This window comes from Sander vitreus, chromosome 7 (assembly GCF_031162955.1).
Source record: "Sander vitreus isolate 19-12246 chromosome 7, sanVit1, whole genome shotgun sequence".
Classification (NCBI taxonomy): domain Eukaryota; kingdom Metazoa; phylum Chordata; class Actinopteri; order Perciformes; family Percidae; genus Sander; species Sander vitreus.
Window position 1 is genome coordinate 24,454,725 of NC_135861.1, and position 19,799 is coordinate 24,474,523.

Genomic DNA, 19,799 nt, shown 5'->3' on the forward strand with positions numbered 1-19,799 from the left:
AAAGGACATATTTTATTGACTAAATGTTTAATCAGTAATTAAAATAATCATTAGTTGCAGCCCTATACTTTATATATAAGGGGTAAGTGGTGAATGAAAATGCCTCAAGCAAACATTAAGCAGTGATTTTTCACTTTATGTCATCTTTGTCCTGCATTAGATATTGCTGTATGATTTGACATAAAAGTCCACGTCCCAGTTTTTGTGTGACTCATGTGGAAAACAACTTATTTTGGATGGAGAATTTAGCTTTGATTACAGAGATGTTTACAGCTGAAGGGATAATGTGAGTCAGAAATGAGTGCAAGGACCCACTCAGATCTGGCTCCAAAGTCGGGCCTCTGATCGGGCTTTTATTGGCATTTCTTTGATTTGCCTTGGCTTAGCTCAGAGATGTGAGAGTCATGATTGAGCAAATAGATGCAATGATTTTATGAACCACATATCAGGAGTCAGGAGATATCAGAACTCAAAATAATTAAGTTCATGGTCACACACTTCAGGGAGAAGTATTGGCCTATATCATTCCTAAGGTTGCATCACCTCTTTGTCTGTGCAGGCAAGATGATGCTGAACATGTTGGCCCGACCATTACACTGGAGCCTCCTGCTTCTTTGTATAGTAGGCTTCTGCAGCCAGCTTGTGTCCACTGGCAACCAAAGCTCCCGAGGACAGACAGGTAGGTTTCAGACCCAACCAGACCAGTCACCCCCCCGAGGGACTCATTATGGTTCCTGGTCACCAGCCCGGTCGCCTGGAGTTCAGTTTAAGCAACAAGAACCTGGAACTCACTAAGATGGTGTAAAACGGATTCATGTAATGTATACTTTATTAATCCCGCAAGGGGAAATTACAATGTTTTCACTCTGTTGTTATTACACACATTACACACAGGCCTGAATTATACACACATGCTCAGTACCTATACATGCACTAATGGAGAGATGTCAGAGTGAGGGGGCTGCAGCTGTCGATGGACAGGCACCCCGAGCAGCTGGGGGTTCGGTGCCTTGCTCAAAAGCACATTGGCAGTGCCCAGCAGGTGAACTGGCACCTCTCCAGCTACCAGTCCACCACCATACTTTGGTCCGTATGGGGACTTGAACCTTCCAGTTCCCAACCCAACTCCCTACTGACTGAGCTACTGCCACCCCAGAGTGATGAGTGGCCATGCACTTTGTTGCCATAACATAATGTTACTGTATATGACATACGGAACATTTTACCTCTATATCACATGAGCGACATATTGTTTTATTACAGCAGGGGTGGAAGAAGTATAGAGATCCTTTACTTAAATAAAGCACCAATAAAATAATGTAAAAGTACTCTATTACGAGTTAAAGCCATTGATTTAAAAAGTACCCAAGTAGCATCATGGAAATTGAAAGTAAAAGTACTGGTTGTAAAACAAATAAGTCCCCTGTGATGAATACCTTAATATATATTACATAGGATTGCTATTATGAATATGAATCAATGCATTTAGATTTTAGATGTTTCCAACTGAAATATAGAACCATAAAGTAAAGTGGCATTACATGGAAACAAGTACCTCTAAATTGTACTACAGCACTTGAGTAAATATATTTAGTTACTTTCCACCTGTGCCATGCATGGATAATTCCAAAAATGAAAGCTGAAATTTATCTTTGATTTGTATAATTAGCCTATGTGTTTCATTTTTTGATCTCTGCTTTGATTGTAGTCTGATTTTAAACCCTGCTTTGATTATAAATTAACCTTCCAGACACCTCAGTTCTAAATTAGCAATATGCATGCATGAGTTTTTCCTCTTTATGTTTTTACTTCTGCCTTGTTGAACCCCTTCAACTGAAAAATTCAGTTTAAGTGTATCAGCATGAATCATCAGCGGTGTGATAATCACCAAAAGCAACGTTCAGTTCCTTTTATTTGTTTTTCTGTGAAGTGATGCAAAAGCAGGTGTGGGTCAGATATTTCTCTTCATGCTGTTTATGCAGCTCATTTGAAAATTAGGTATCTGAAAGTGCAGATTGCTGCTAATGTTTTTTGACATTTTAATGTGTTTTTACTTGACTGTGGCATGACTGCTGATGTTCTTTCTCCACTTGGTGGTGCTGTAGCTTTAGAAACATCACAATTAGGGTTTATATTGTATGACGGTGCTTATTTGGTCATCTGAATGAATGATACAAAAAGACTACCACATTTATTTAAATATAACATCTAATACAGCCAATAAAGCATTGCAATTTGATTATAATGCTACCATCTGTAAATGCTGAAGTCATTCAAACTGCCTCTACTTACATGCAAAACATAGTATACAAAAAGGGTAATCTTTTCCTCTAAATTCTCTTCCTCAGGGTCATCGCAGGAGAGGACAGGGACTTGTGAAGTGGTTGCTGCTCATCGTTGCTGCAATAAGAACAAGATTGAGGAACGCTCTCAAACTGTCAAGTGCTCCTGCTTCCCAGGACAGGTGGCGGGGACAACGAGGGCTCTGCCCTCTTGTGTGGAAGGTATTATTACTGGGACCCTCTTCTACCTCTCTTAACCAGAAATATTCTGACATGACATGAATATATTATTTATAAAAGTGGAGTCAGGTTAGTCAGTTTCACCAGAGTCCACTGATACTGAGGCGGTCAAGGACCAGAGAATGTGGCATCAGATTTTTTCCAAACAACCTTTTATGACGTCCTTCTGTCTAAGAAGTGACCTTCGGCTGTGGTGTGTTTTTCTCCAGCCTCTATTGTTCGTCACAAGTGGTGGTGTAAAATGGAGCCGTGTCTGGAAGGGGAAGAGTGCCGAGTTCTCCCTGACCTCACTGGTTGGTCATGCATCTCTGGAAATAAAGTAAAGACCACAAAGGTAAGGCCTGCATTAGTTTGAGTCACAGTGGCACCAATACTGTACTAAAGACATAACACAAAATGGCTTTATAGGCATGATATTTATAGACGCTTAAATGCTGTCATACGGTAAATCTCCTTTTTTATTGCATTACTCTTATGCTAAACAGGGGCCGACAGACTTGTGAATACTCATCATGATTTTTTATTTTAGTAAGCTCTCCTCTGATGCTGAGAGATTCCACAATCAAGCATAATCACTGCTCCCATTGGCTATATCAACCCTCTTGCTCCCCGCCAGGCACAGTTGGCTCAGAAAACCTAATTCCATAATCTGGTGAATGATGGGGCCATGAGGACAAACATAAAATAAGATGAAAACTAATACTGAACAGTAAAACCCATGTAATTAAATCTGACGTCCAAAGGAAATCCCACTGCGTTTAGAAAGGCATTTTCTCAAAAGCTGCCTTTTGGTTGAACTGTTGTATGTGTACGATTCATGGGGGAAACATTTTACAGTGACACAGGGACAAGTAAGCACTGGCAGCATGCAGCCAGTGATCAAAAGATACCCAGTAGTCATGTGGTCCATCAGATTACACTATTAAACAATAGAATAAAACAGAAGAGGGTCAAAAAGAACACAGGGTGTTCTGTGTTGTACATATTGTAAAGCCCCCTGAGGCAAATTGTGATTTGTGATATTAGGCTAAAAAAAGTACTTGACTAGAGAAGAAAGCAGTGGTAGAAGTACTAAGAGCTGTTACTTAAGTAAAAGTAATAATACCACAATGTAAAAAACACTAGTAAAAGTCCCAAAACTTCACTTAAGTAATAGTGCAAAAGTATTAGCATCAACATATATATATGTATAAATATATATGTATAAAATATATATATATATGTGTATATATATATATAATATATAATATATATACATATTTATTCAAAATGGCCCATTGCAGAATAATATATATTATATTATTGAATTATAATAATTGATGCATTGATGTAAACATCACTTTAATGTTGCAGCTGGTAAAGGTGGGGCAAATTAATTGATATACTTGCAGGGGAGTAGTGCTATTTTTTTAGGTACTGAATTTGGGGCTCAAAGGCTATGTAACCTGTTCCTACAGTGGCACCCAGTGGCACCCTAACCCTAACTATAAAATGTAAGGATGTTTTGCTGCCTTGTCATCTTTGCTAGTTAACAGTTGGCAACCTTTAAGGTGGAATGTTTTCTTCCATGTTACTCAATGCATGAGTTGATGTCGTGAATTAATCATCACACCTTAAATCTGAATAATGACAACTTTTACTACTCAGTTTGTTTTTATTGGCTCTCGTGCATGACATACGCTTTAGTGATTATTGGATCTTGAAGCGCTTAAAAAAAAACTGAGAATATTCTTCTATTTTCTCACTTGGAGAAACAAAGTGGTGGAGCGTCGTTCCAGTGCGCTCCGGCCGCACTACACCCCTGTGTACTTGATACTATAAAATGACATCACATCCCTCAGCTTTATCTTGTTTACAATATATTGAAATAATTGTGATGGAAATGAACAAAACCAGAGTTGTGTGACATTTTGTTCTTTTAAATGTTTTTAGGTGGCGCGGTAGCAAGACAGGAGCTCCATCTAATCAGTACAAACCTGTTCCGGCCTGGTGCAGTCACCTTAAGTAACACTGGACTCTGAAGACAGTGAACGCCCCATCAGATAGAGCAAAGAACAATATAGATTTAATTAGATATCTCCTGGCTAAGCTTTATACTGCAGGAACACATTATTTTAATTTCCCTTTTGCTTGAACACAATTTTGGTTAGGGTTAATCCCATGCAGTGGACAATCTAATAGCAACTGACTTAAGATAAAATGAAGCAGCACCCTTTCGCAGTCCAAACAGGCAGCTACTGCAAAGGACTGTATCACTATTTCCGTGTTTGATATGCTGGGCACAATGTGATGCACTCAATCAAAGTTTGGACTGGGCCTGTTGGCAGACACTTAAAAAGAGATTTTGTGGATTTTCAGGTGGCAGAATGTGAATCCAGTCAGTTGCTTGTGACTCTCTCCGCCGATCAAAGCAGAGGACCACAAATACTGAGAAATTTATGATTGTGTAGCATTTGTAAGCAATGCTGTCCTGTAGACTTACTCTGAGCTTTGTAAAGAGGTCTGATCCCTTTGGACAACTCCTTACCACAAAAAGGCACCCTCCCAAACATGCCTGCATACACACACACACACACACACACACACACACACACACACACACACACACACACACACACACACACACACACACACACACACACACACTGCTTTTCATCTCCACTGCTTGGACAGGCCACCACCTGCAAGGCTGTGATGGCATGCACACAAGCATGAAGCTCTGATGCAAAACAAGGACTGTTTGAAATGCTAATCATGGGCAGAAAAGGGAGAAGAGAAGAGAAGAGAAGAGGAGCTTCTTCACTGCTGAGAGTGTTTACATCATGCTTTTGTTTGTCTCTCTAAACTGAATACTCCTGTGGAGGGAACTCCGTTCATAGTAATGATGGCAACATTGGAGATTCTCTGCCTTGAAGCAAATTGTAGCTACCAACAGAACAGAATATTTACCATTATTGCATTATATCAGTTGTCCTCTTCATATGAATAATATTCCTTCTGGACCCACCCTGATTACCCCTCTTTCATCTCTTGAGTTCAGTCAGACACTTTTTGCATTTTACCTTTCCAATAAAGAGACATTTTATAATAACACTAATAGAGCGACGGAAAATCATCCTATCCGAGGCATCAGACTGTGCTAGTTGAGGGCAGCTGAATTCTAAGCACTTTGCTCAACATTTACTTAATGCAATCATGCCGTATGGTTGTCATGGTACTGACAAGATTCTTCACTGAGCGGTCACGCAGTCCAAGGCACTTTATGCATGGCTTTGCTTTGTAAACATTCATTCAACTTCTGATTATTATTTAATGTTAGAAGTGCTGCGAAAACATCAAAACCACATAATTTTAAGATTCATATATTCAACGGTATTGAATGTGTCGAATATTCTGGAAAACCCCCTCCTCTAAATCAATGATGATATCCACTTGTAGGGGAGAAACTAATCTGCCTTTGGTATTGAATGGCAATGCTTTTGTAGAGTCACTGAATGCTTATCATATAACATATTGTGATTCTGTTCATGGGCATCGTAAACAGCAGCAATGTCTCCAACATAATTGTGTGTCATATTGTAGCTACTCTTATAAACCCATTAGAAGCTTGTGATGCAGCTGACAACAGTATTATAAGCACGGTCTGACAAGATCAGCCACATAAAGTAGTAAGATGGTGGTTCAAAATATTGTTTACAAAAGACCTTGGGTGTATTTCATTTGAGAGCTGACTGCAAAATAGGGGGATGCAATACTCCTTACAATATAATACAAGCCTCTCCATTCATGCCATAAATGGTTTTATGCCACAAACTGTATGGCATAAAAATTACCATATATTTCAATCTACACCTCTCTGGCTCAAGCTACAGCTGTTGTATTGTATTGTACCCTGTTTAGAATTTAAAGGAGTGCTACAATGACCTGCGCTTGAACTGCAATTATTCAGTATTATTTCAGAACATCTGGACCAGATAAATTACTCAACATATAACTCCCCCTTTTAACTGTTCAAACCATTTTTCAAGCAAAAATATCATCTGGTCATCATGGTTCCAGCATCTCAGTTGTGCTTTGCTGCTTTTCTTTGTCTAATTTGATGGTTAATTTAATATCTTTAGGTTTTGGAACTTAAATCAGGCAAAATAGGCACACTAAAGACATCAACCTGGGCTTTAGGAAATCTGATAGGCAATTTCATTTTCTGACAATATTTAGTCCGAACGATTAATCACAAAGAATCACGACAGATAAATTGATAATGAGAATAATTGTTTGTTGTTTTCATAATTTGTCACTTTTGAGTTTGTTCAGTTTTGGCAACTGAAGCTTCTCTTAAATGCAGGCAAAATCTTGTTAAAGTTTTTTCCAATTGCTAACACACTAAAATGACATGCATAGCACAATTATTTAAACTGACACACAGAGAGCAAAACCTCTTCTCAAATCTCCAAAAGTCTAAACACATTTTCTGCTTTACACACATTTTGCAATTCAAAATGGCACTTTTTAAATGCACTGAACACGGTTCTCTGCATAAGACACAACAATCTGACATAAAGTCACATGTTTTCAAAACACTGCCATTCAAAATGACACTACATGAGCTAATTGGCCACCATATGTGCCACCTGGCCAAACACCTCAATGGTTAATTGTTACCACTTCAATCAGGAAGTAAGCACTATGATTTTTTTAACATTTCTGCACATTTTTTCTGCAATTTTCTTTTTCAGTTTACTGTTTTTTGTGAGCACATTTTTGTTCAGTCTAATGTAAATATATCTGCTGTGCATATGTTGCACTGACTTGTTTGGTGAAAACTAAAACAATAAATGTTTCATCTGTGTGTATCTGCAAATATCTCTGTGCATGTGAACAATCTTGGGAACAAAAATGAAGAATTGTCTTCAATTTGAACTATTTTAGTATTATGGCAAAGCATGCTAAAGATGAGAGTGCTTTTCATTATACCCAGCAGTGTGTAGTTGGTTAGACAAAAATCTGGTAATATGAATGAAATGTGTGCCATGTGGTGCAAAAGTTTGATTTTGATAACGCTATATGTAGTTTTGGTTGCAGTGCTTCATTTTGCAGGATATATGAGGTATTTTGCAGTTTGGGTGTGTGGTTTTGTGAATTGTGTTGAGTATTTTGATAAAACCACACTAGTTTGCAAAATTATGTTTTAGCGATTGGAAAAAAACTGTAATGATGTAAATACCAACCCTAAGAATAAACCAATAAATACATACATAGTACAAAGTATTCATCTATATGCAAATAGATTGAGATTGGTATATTTTTCGTACTTTTCAGTGACTGCTTTAATTTGATCAGGCTTGAAAATGAAGTTTACACAGAGGAGTTAGAATTGTTTTATTACTGCAAGTTAAAATCAGGAGCTGGTTGGGCTTCTGTAGAAGTCCAACAGTAGTCCTATCCCTTATTCCTGTTCATTGAACCATTCCCCATCTTGTATTTATGTATTCATATTGTGCAGAAATGCAAAGCTCATTGAAGTTAAAGGTCCCAAGATTCCCTGACTGTTCTAAAATCTAAGTAGAGCTGGACAAGAAAGCTTTGGAAAGATCAGGAACCCATGGAGCTACATTTCCTCACCGACTCAGAAGCTGCAGAAAAGATGAACCCACTGGGAATTGAACTGAATAAGTTGACGTGTGACTTTATTACCATCCATACACTCTTTTAAGTGTTTTACTTTTTCACAAACATATTGAGATTTACATTTTGTATTCCTGTATATTGTACACAGTACTGTATGTATTGTACTGTCATGTTTGTATATTGTCTGTAACCTTTATGGCCATATTTTTTTTTAAATAATAGATTTATTTGGTTTTTCAAATTCTCAACAAGAACTTCCTTTTTGGAATCAAAGTTTGAAATAAGGTACAAATCTTTAAACCCCAGTGGGGTTTATGTCAACGATGACAGCACGCATCCATACATTTGTGCCCATATTCCTAAAATACCAGCAGCACCCACATCTTTCTCCTTCTGATTCACTTTCAAAGGAGCTGTGTGACATTCATTAGGTGACTTTCAGATGTGTCTTAGATAAACTCTGTGATTCATACACACTCATGCAGGTTCTTACAAAAGTTTAAGAAATCTTTCCACGCTGCTTGCTTACCTTTTATCTTTAAAATAACCATAAAGCCAGTCAAAAGAGCTTTATTTCTGTTAGTCTGGAGAGATTGAGTCGATACCCTCTGAGCACCTGTCATAATACAGTACATGGCTTTAAAAACAAAAATCATTTCCAAAATTCTAAATTAAAGCAGCCAAAATAAGGTAATCAAGGTAGGAGTTACATGGGATACTCTTAGTGTGGACATGCAGGCTGCACATAGGAAAAATGCTTTACAGGTGAGGCAACAACAGACGCAAAAGAAGATTAAATAAATTTACAATTCTTTCCATTTCATCCACAAAATGAGACAGAATAACCTCAATTTAGAGATGTTATTTACAAAGGTCTGAACAATTCTATAGAGTCTATAGAGTCTCATATTTCAAACCCGAGTCACAAATAACACATTTCTGCCAGCTTTTTGTTATATCAGTTTGCAGGTGATATGTGGCAGAGAACCTTCCCACTCTTGTGACTGTCTATTGGGGACAGTAGTTCATGTTCACTAATAGAAAACAAACTGTCCTGGGGCACATGAAAAACATAATGGAAACACTGTTCTTTTCCCCTTTAACAACTTTTTCCTCCATATGGAGTTGATGCTTGTAATAAAAATGTAAACACAATTCTCCTGGTCTCTCTCTTTGTGTGTGTGTGTGTGTGTGTGTGTGTGTGTGTGTGTGTGTGTGTGTGTGTGTGTGTGTGAAATTAGCCTGCTTTTACTGCAGGCAACTACATAGGCGACTCCGAGCAATAGACTGAAAGTAGACTGGTCATGGCTGAGAGGTTTAATCTATTTGGTTTGTCATTATGCATACATACTATCTGGAACAGAGAATATATTTTGTGCTCAATTAAAACAGAGAGCTGAACAATTATACTTTAATGAACAAACCATGAATTGGACAATATTAATGTCATCAGCTGCATGTAATGTATTCATATGCATTCATACCTCATGGTTGCATGTTACACTAATGAAACAAACTGTGTTATGCAGCCCTGCAGGGAGGAGAGAGACTGGCAAAACTGCATTGAGAATCAATTCTAATTTATATATGTTGATTTTATACATGTATTGTGTAAACTTTTTTTTATTTTATTTCTGAAATAGGGTGAAAAAAGTGTAATGGATCTCACATTGTAATTACTTTCCTCACCCAAGTGATAAAAAGGTTTATCTGGTTTCTGTGTAAATAAAACTGGTGATATCTTGAGTCAATCTAATTTTGTTTAAAAAGAAATGTAATGGCAGGCAGGAGATGAAACTGTGAGGCTTGTGAAGAGCAAGGTGTTTGCAAATGTGGATCAGAACAGTGGATTAAGGGAATTTAACAATTACAATATAACAGATTAATTAGTGAGCTTTAGGGATGCTGGTAGGCAGATTGTGTTGGACAGAGCCAGGCTAGCTCTTTCTGCCTGGTTCCAGTTTTTATGCTAAGCTAAGATAACCATCAACTAACTCTTGCTTCATTCTTCCATATGGTATCATTCTTCTCATCTAACTCTCAGCAAGAAAGCAAATAGCCTACGTGTTTCCTAAAAATGTCAAAATGTTAGGACAAGGAAGCATCAATAAAATTATGTTATAAAAAAAATATTCAGATGGATGTACCCTTTACTGTTTTAGGACTTGGCCTTCACACCACTAAATCGTTTTCGATTAGCTACATTCATCAGTGGTGGACATAACAAATTACATTTAATCTCAGAGTAAAACACGTGTGTAGGCCTACTTGTACTTTTTTGAGTCTTTGTTCAGTACTTATAATTTAAGTACATTGTAGGTTATGGTCGACAACATGGCATCTTGTTATCGCTAAAAAGGTTTCATCTACCTTAATTAAGCAGTGATTCCATGCACCGCCCGGCGATGCATGATAAGTGACACAAATCAAACACACCCATGATTTTGCATCACCAACAGATTGTGGGCATTTTAGCATTTAGCCACACCCACCTAGCATGCACCATGCTAAAATGCTCATGGTGGATCCTTGTGATTTCTAGCTTCAGTGAGGTGTGTGGGGCCTTTCTGCTGTTTGTGGTTGTTAATCCCTGGTGTGACTGCACTGCAGAGCCTCATTCAGCTCTATAAGAAGTGTCAGGCTATTTAATTATTTAATTTGTGTGGCTCAATAAGGCTTGTGGCACTCGCCGTGGTGTCCATTGCTCTTTTTATGTATTGTCTGTCATTTTTGTTTTCAATTGTCTGAGTTGTCTAGTAAGGCTGCACTGATAAAGGTGATTGTATATGTATAATTGATAATCAGTTGCATGCACAGGCTGCAAAGTGTCCTTGAATTTATTTGCATTAAATGCAATTTTATCTTGGAGCCTAAAGGAGTTCTTTAACAGTAGTGTGTGTGTGTGTGTGTGTGTGTGTGTGTCATATATATGTATATATGTACATATATATATATATATATATTGCTGTCAGTTAAACGTGTTATTAACGGCGTTAACGCAAACACATTTTAACGCTGTAAATTGTTTTTTTTATCGCAAGATTAACTTTCTTTTTGACCTAGTGTAGTATCTGATTGACTTAAGTCTTTGTTATATACACATGGTTCCATTTGGCTGAGACATATGGTTAGAGGGCACATTCCAGAGGAAGTGACTTTGCTGGAGCAAATGGGGACCACTGACTGATTGGCCCCAGGACCGGACTTACCTACCCCCATCACCACGTCTCATGTTACACAGAACAGTATATATTCACGTTTGAACAGAAAATCCGACTATATAGTGGAAGATCAGATCTGTCGTCTCTCCGGGTTCTGCAGGACCCGTCATGATGCTGAAATCTTTGATGTAATAAACTTTTTATAATCAAGATCAGTGTCGGCGAATCCTTCTTCCATACAGCATCAAAACTAAAGATACCACACTAGCAAACTTTGTAGTTTTTTTCACATGCTGTTGCAACAACTAGTAACGTTTAGAAAAACTACAACACCACACAAGATCTAGCTAGACTGGAAACAAAACAACAGACACACTTGTTTGGGCTTGTGAGCCGGCCAAAGAGTAGTACATACCTGCAAACTAGTTGCTTTTCATCGAAAATCGCCGTTTTAAATGGGAAAATGTCATCCACGTGAATTGTGTAGATCCGAAGAGTTTTTATTTGGCGGGGGGGGTCCGAGACCTGGTGCTAAAACGGCACCGGTGCCTTAACAAAAAAATAATGGGACAAAAAGAAATCAAGGGACATTTAGAATAGAGAAAAATGTGATTAATTGCGAGTTAACTATGACATTAATGCGATTAATCGTGATTAAATATTTTAATCGTTTGACAGCACTTTTATATATATATATATATATATATATATATATATATATATATATATATATATATATATCATAAAACGTGTTTTCTTTGCCTTAAATACATTTTAACTCACAACTTTTATTTTATTTATGTAAATGCCTGTCCTCTGAATGGTGTTTGGTGTTTTAAGCCCCCAACGTTGCCTTCCAGGCAGCGTGGCAATGGTTATGTTTAGGGTTAAGGTTAGGGATAGCTGATTGGAAGGCAACGTTGGAGGGTTAAAACACCATCAAGCCCTCTGAACCTTCCTATGTTGTGTCCTCACAGAACACTGTGCAGTGCGGGCCATGTGTTCAACCTTCAGATTAGGGCAGCCTAATTTCTTAAACCATTTCTAAAGTGTCATTTATGGGTAATTGTGATTTACTGTCAGTCTCCATTAAAGTCAAATGTAAGGGTGAGGCCAGAGTGGTGAGGAAGAAAATAACCCACAGCAAAACGCCCCAGTTGGGGAGAAGGATTGGACACAAGACGGTCGCTGCTCATTTTACGTTCTTTTAGGTCATTGTTTGCCATGAAACAAACAAAAAATTAAAATATCAGAGTTTCATGGTTTCCCTATCAAAAAATGTTTAAGGACCTTTTTATTTTCAAGGCTGATGCATTAGAAACCAAATGACCAGTCTGGGTAAAGTTGTTAGTATTCAGAGTTTTTCAGAGACAAGCTTTTCAGTCTGCAATTCCAATATACCAATAATAACAGCACACAGCCTTCTTACTCAGCATGGAGGCAGTTCCATGTCATGGTAAGTCTGTTCAGTTTCTCCACAAAGCTGAACTTTTATTCCAAACCTATTTTTGCATCCCTGTAGTTATTCTGTACTGTGAGCTGTTTTGTTCACAATAGCTTGACAAAAGGCACGGGGTGCTCATCTTTAATTCAAGGCAGTTTTTCTCACACAGAGATAAATCCTCTTCCTACTTATAAGAAGAAGAAAATTACCTTCCAAGTATTCATTTTTCTATTCGGCAATTATTTAGCCTACCTGTATTGTCTGCAATTTCAGAGGAGGATTCAATTTTGTGTTTGCGTTCAGGCATCAAGCTGAGGCTCTTGCCCGCAGTGACACTGAGTTGCTTAAACTGATCCTCTTCCACAATGCCAACCTTCCAGCCCACGACGTATGGCTGACACCACTTCTCACATTTATTTACATACAATCACTTTGGATTCACAGCAGGTCACGCCCTATTGGAATTACCACACCAGTATTAACATTTTGTTGTATTTTGTCTTCATGGTGCAGTGTGATTGCATTAGAAAACCATTTTGAGCCATTTGATTTAATTTACTCTCTCACATTTGTCAGCATAAATATCTGTAAAAACTTCCCTGCAAAAACACAAAATGTCAGCCGAGTGCCCCAGCATCGGTCTGACATCACTTGATATAAGTCGGTGCAACAGACACTGTGCCGGTGTCAATGTAGATCTGTCTATGTTTGCTTTGTGTGATCAAGTTGTTATTCCTTTGTGAGGAGCTAATGTCATGAAAGGCCTGGTGTTCTCTGCATGAATCATTTAGATGAAAGCCTGAAGAGGAGAGGGGGGGAGGAGCATGAGGCACCTGATGTCAACTTTAATTAGAATCCAGTTTGGTCTGCGTTACCTTGACTTTAAAATCTCAGAATCCTGCAGGGGCAGTGGAGACAGTTCTCTGTTACAGGATGTGATTAGACTAGCTAATCTTGGCAATTGCTTGATGCCACAGAAAACAACTGCAGAGAAGAGTTAATGGCTTTTACCTTTTTTAAATGCTTTGTGCCTAGCAGTTTCTTGTACGTGTATCCAGTGCAGATCTCATGTTCACAACAGTCCTCCAGTTCATTTTATACACTACTAATAAAAAGGCAACTTGAACATTGATCTTCTCTCAAGCAGATCATTATCGATGTGTGGGGATTTTGTCTCGATAGTAGTAATTTCACATTTAACACCTTATCATCATATCCTGTTGCTTTAAGTTGCACCTTGATATTCATGGAAACAGAGCAGCAACTGTGCAGTGCAGAGAAGGGAGGATGGCTAGACTGTCGGAGTGTTTTGAATGAAAAGTGTCTTCAGAAAAAACCCACGGGAGCCTCAATTCCCAGGATGTCCCTGGTGCATCATAAAAATAAGTCAGGGCACATCACCATCACTTGTGTCTTATTTCTCACTGTTCTGCAGCTTGATGTGAGACATCAGAGCCTACAGCGGCAGCCCAGAGAGCCACGCCGGAGACTGACAGAAATAGAGATGCTGCTCGCTGCCATCTTGCACATATTATGCCCATTTATTTAGCAATCCCATATTGGACAGGGAACATTATTTCAAAGGCTATCGTTTGAATTGTGATAGCCTGAAGCAAATAAAGCACAAACTAAACAGCATTTTATTTTTAATGTTTCACCATGTCACTGCTGCCTCGGACAAATGCTGTAATTTCAGTACAATGAATGATGGACAGTGTGCTGTAATTTGGCATCTGTGTTTATACTGCACCATCCACAGCACATATGGTGCAAACAGACAACATTGTGCAAAGCCAGAAACACAACAGGGAAACACTGAATACATGCTATTCAGATGCCTATTCACTTTTGATCGCTAATACAACCACACCTGGATTTACAATCCAATGTCCTCTCATTATTAAAGTTTATAATTGAGTCAAATTCACAATCTGTATGGTAATGAATAGGGGGTGACAACTGCTAGTACAACAAGTTGACTCTAGCTGCCATGCAAAATAAGCATGTGTTTTCATTGAAAGCCAAAGTCTTGCCCCACTTCCAGGTTAGCTTCTGTTGCTTTGTGCTGTATTTTTGCACATGAGGTTCTTTCATAAGTCTTTCTAGAAAATCTGAAATGTATACTGGGTTTGGGGTTTTCAGCACTTAATGCGTCACTCACATACTGGATCAGCAGAAGTACATTTCCAGGATAATTGCCTGACATGTCCCTCACCTTCCGTTTGTTCGCCGTTCTCAAACTCAATTCTCTTTGGAAAACAACAACAAACTCTGAGCTTGCAAGCTACACACTGAAATGGCAAGTTTTGAAGAAAATTTGGATTGTGCAACAAGGCAGGCCTGCCTGGTTCTTTCGGGGACTGATTTGTTTGAATGAAATTGGAGAGGATTGCTATGGACGAAGTAGGCTACACACGGCGATACACTTGTAAGAGCAAATTACGTTTAACCATGTATCCAGCTAATTTAAATACCTCACGTTACTGTATTGTGTTCACCGTTAACTTCATTTAGTATGTATGTGGCGTTTGCCTTGGGGTAAAACCAACGTTTAAATCCTATATTTCCATAGACTGCCATCACCGGCCTGTGCAATTGACTTAAAGGTGCTCTAAGCGAAGTCACGCGTTTTTTAGGCTACAACATTTTTTGTCACATACAGCAAACCTCTCCTCACTATCCGCGAGCTGCCTGTCCCCTGAACACAGTAATAAAAATGCAGTCTCTGTAGACAGCCCAGACTCCACAAAAGTCAACAAACTGGGCCCCATTTCAGGAAGGAGGTTTAACAAACTCTGAGTCTAACCCTGATGTCTGAGTTGATTTACCCTGAGATGGGAAACTCTGAGTTTTCGGTTCCAGAACAGCTGATTTGAGTTGGTTCAATCAACTCACGCGCGTGATACTACGATTCACCATGGTTACAACCACAAACAAACGGGTCGGCGGAAATACTCATGCGCACATACAGCGAGTTAAAAAAACAACACAGCGGCTGCTGCAAAAGAGAGAGAATTTGCAATTTCAAAGGGTTTACCTCATTCAGCTGCAATCATGTGGAACATATTTTTAATGGCTCTTACTGGTTTGTGTCCAGGGAACACTATAAAAATGTTTAAAACACGTTTCAGAGCGAGTCACACTCTTCTGACGGCGCTTTGCTACAGTGGCTTTACTAAAATGCTCCGCATCACAAAAAATAAATAAATAAATGTGACACAAATAATCTACTGGGATGTAGCGCATGCACAAGATGGGTGACATTAGTGATATAAGGATGGATAAGGTTATGCAGCCTAGGTTGCATAACAGACTGGGAATAAAAACGATACCGCTCAAATAGGAAGTTATCTGAAAATATGTCAGGGCTTCAATTTCATCTCCCAACATATAACACCCTGCGAAGTAAAGCAGCTTCTTCATCAACGGGATCGTCGACACAAGGAAATGCCATGTTTTTAGAAAAAAAACGTTTTATAGTCTGCCTAACATGGTTCATAAACCAACACTGTTTTTTTATTCATGCCGATAACAAACTTCGCTAAAATGTGCTTAATACAGACTGAATAAATGAATGAGGAAATGAAAGAGGGCTGTGTCAGAGGGAGGAGACGGAGAGAAACTCGAGGTTTCTTGAAAAAACCTGCTCCCGACCAGGTTAGGTTCAGACTCAGTTAACATAGTAACTGACTCTGAGGTTAAGTTACCTCTCTTTCTGAAACAGAAAACCCAGAGTTTCCCTCATCTCAGGGTTAAAGGAGAATTCCGGCCAATTTTTACGTTAATCTTGATTGCTATAGCTACGTGAATACTTTCGATAGAAAAAACCCCGACCCGAATCAGTACAGGTAACACGGAGAAGCTGCAGCTACATACTACAAACGTCCCCTGAGCTAAAACGGCAGTGGTCGGGGCAAGTTTTAGAGTGCCTTTGTGCCTCTTAACAGACACAAAATGCAATTAATATGTCTGTGTCACATGAACAGGGCCCTTACGTGTCAACAAGATGCGTTTTCAACTCAGACATTGTTTAAATTCACCTACCCTGGTCCCTGTCTCGATCCTGCCGGTAGCTAGCTTGCCCTGCTAGCTGATAGCCGTTAGCCGTTAGTTGCTAGCTGCCGTCCAGTGAGTGTATTCAGACAGGCTTCTGTAATAATCATCCCAATAACAATCCACGGAGCGATGGTGGTGTGGCTATGTCCTCCAGAGGACAGGTCATGTCACGTCTTGAAGTGTATTCCCCCCTAAAATAAACAGTAGTGCGGTAGTAGCTGTTAGCTGCTATCTGCCCTCCGGTGAGTGTGTACAACCAGATAGCCGTTAGCCGTTAGCTGTTAGCTGCCGTCCGGTGAGTGTATTCAGCCAGGCTTTTGTGATAATCATCCCAATAGCGGCGGTGGTGTGGCTATGTCCTCAAGTTACTGAAGGCTAGCTTTAGCTTGCGTTTAGAGCATCAAGTTCATCTGCCTGTTTCCCCTCTGTCTGTCTCGTTCTTTCCAACTCTTGTGAGGCTAGTTCTTCGTCTGTATGCTCGGGTTCAAATAAATAAGGATGACCATCAAACTCAAAAGGCTCTTCCGTGTGTTGTATATCTGCTATATTCTCCATAGTTACGTTACTCCAAGCTTCTATACAACTCCGCTCTTCACACACTACGCTCCAATCTGCACACTACTGTTTACCTTTTCCTGCTACAACTGAATTCCCAGGAAACAGCATGATGCTTCAGATAAGCTTCAGTAACGCTATTACTGTGCAAGCCACAGACATCGTTTATCCCGTTTCCATGTAGTTACATAGTCACTGATATGGTCATAACCACTACAGTGCTCAATTACCTATTTTGAGGGGGAAATAATCCAAACCTTTCGCTGCGAAGGCATGATCTGTCCTATGCAGGACATCCACCAGACCACCGGGCGCTCCGTGGATTTTTATTGGGATGATTATCACAGAAGCCTGGCTGAATACACACGGAGGGCAGCTAGCAGCTAACAGCTACTACCACACTACTGTTTATTTTAGGGGGGAATACACTTTAAGACGTGACATGACCTGTCCTCTGGAGGACATAGCCACACCACCGCCGCTTCATGGATTGTTATTGGGATGATTATCACAGAAGCCTGTGTGAATACACTCACCGGACGGCAGCTAATGGCTAACGGCTATCAGCTAGCAGGGCAAGCTAGCTACCAGCAAAATCGAGACAGGGACCAGGGTAGGTGAATTTAAACAATGTCTGAGTTGAAAACACATCTTGTTGACACGTAAGGGCCCTGTTCATGTGGCACAGACATATTAATTGCATTTTGTGTCTGTTAAGAGGCACAAAGGCACTCTAAAACTTGCCCCGACCACTGCCGCTTTAGCTCAGGGGACGCTTGTAGTACGTAGCTGCAGCTTCTCCGTGTTACCTGCACTGATTTGGGTCGGGGGCGAGCTAGCCTCTTTTTGTTTGAAAATACTACGAAAGTCAACAAGAAGTGCCGTCACCCAACATTGTTTAGAGCACCTTTTAACACATTTTCTATGAAAGAGCAGAACAACACAGTCTGTGAAGATATTGGATTAAAACAATAGTTTTGCCACGGTTAACCATTTTATCTCTCCGGGAAGGAAGTGTACATCTGTGAGATCAGGACCATGCATTTGAAGATGCAGCCTGCTTCTGGATAACCTGTTAAAAAAAAATAACCTTTTGACTTTCCCTCAACGGTTTGCACAGGTAATGCTGTCTAACCAAATCACAGTTCCAAATATAGAACCAGGGTTTTGAGAGACTCATGGAAGCTGTCATGAACGATACCAAAATAATCACTGTTTTATCTAAAAATGGCAAGATGATTAAATGTCACTCACAGGTACAACGGTACTGTTGATACCCTGTATCACATCATATCAGAAAAACTGATAAAAGAAACGCAAATGCAAAAACAAATGTGCAAAAGGGGAGTGAAACAGAGGCTCTCTATTCTTATTCCAAACATTGATGTTGGCAGATCATTGGTCAGGTGCTGAGGCACATTTATTTTTCTAAGTTTAAAAGCAAACAAAAATCAAGCATTTATATTCTCTCTTGAATGGGATAAAGGTGCATTTGAATGGACAATTATAGCTGAGTATATGTGGACAGTGGAAAATAATGTGCAAGGTCCAGGAAAAACTTTCATTTTTCCAGAAGATGGATGACACACAGCACAAGCAGTCACCCAGAGTTCCTCCTGGAATCATTCCAGAGGGGCAGAGGGTGTGAAAGCAATGGCCGGCATCCCACTGTGATACTGCATCAAAGTGTTGTAAATACAAACGCGAGTCCTGTTACTCATTCATCTATGTGTGTAATCGTTGTTAGATAAATATACCTGTGTGTGTGTGTGTGTGTGTGTGTGTGTGTGTGTGTGTGTGTGTGTGTGTGTGTGTGTGTGTGTGTGTGTATACAAAGAGCAAGAGTAAGTCTAGTTGATAACCGGCATGTCTGGCTTAAAGATGCAAGTCTGAAGGGGGAGTTAGAGATGTTTTCAGTTGAGATGATTATAATTAAAGGAATGGTTTGACATTTTACGCTTATTCGCTTTCTTGCTGATAGTTAGATGAGAAGATTGATTCCACTCTAATATCTGTCTATTGAATATAAAGCTATAGTCATATTATCCACTACACAGCATGCTATTAGAAATTGCAACCTATGTGATTAAACTCCAACTGCAATAACTTTGTGAACATACAAAAACCACAAAACCCATGGAAACTTACCAGCCTGATTCTGGGAAACGTTTGTCAAATGCCTCCAAAAATAGAAATATTTAATAAACAAAAATACTGTATCTTTTTCTTATCCTTATCTTAACTACTGTACATGACATACTGTTGGGGAAGGCTCTGTTACAAGGCTAAATTCTGAGTTATTTGCTTGTCATTATGATTTTGAATGAGGTTAAGATCGGGGAAAATAGTCTGACCGATTGACCCCCATAAAACCTAACTTATTTTTTAATTTATTTACAAGTTTATTTAACAGGGACCACGTATAATAAACGT

General features: G+C 39.2%; 1 protein-coding gene across 1 annotated transcript; it reads left to right on the forward strand.

Moving 5' to 3' along the window:
- Positions 1-564: 564 nt before the first annotated feature.
- Positions 565-4,466, forward strand: LOC144520213 (chemokine-like protein TAFA-4). Its single transcript, XM_078253881.1, has 4 exons — positions 565-679; positions 2,349-2,504; positions 2,732-2,856; positions 4,455-4,466. The coding sequence occupies exons 1-4, from the start codon at positions 565-567 to the stop codon at positions 4,464-4,466; spliced, it is 408 nt and encodes a 135-aa protein (XP_078110007.1).
- The last annotated feature ends 15,333 nt before the right edge of the window (positions 4,467-19,799 follow it).

Bases quoted from the DNA above. Each gene is read 5' to 3' on its own strand.
- LOC144520213 (XM_078253881.1), top strand. From the start codon at position 565: ATGATGCTGAACATGTTGGCCCGACCATTACACTGGAGCCTCCTGCTT. The intron at 680-2,348 runs GTAGGTTTCAGA...TCTCTTCCTCAG, and splicing joins AAGCTCCCGAGGACAGACAG to GGTCATCGCAGGAGAGGACA. The intron at 2,505-2,731 runs GTATTATTACTG...GTTTTTCTCCAG, and splicing joins TCTGCCCTCTTGTGTGGAAG to CCTCTATTGTTCGTCACAAG.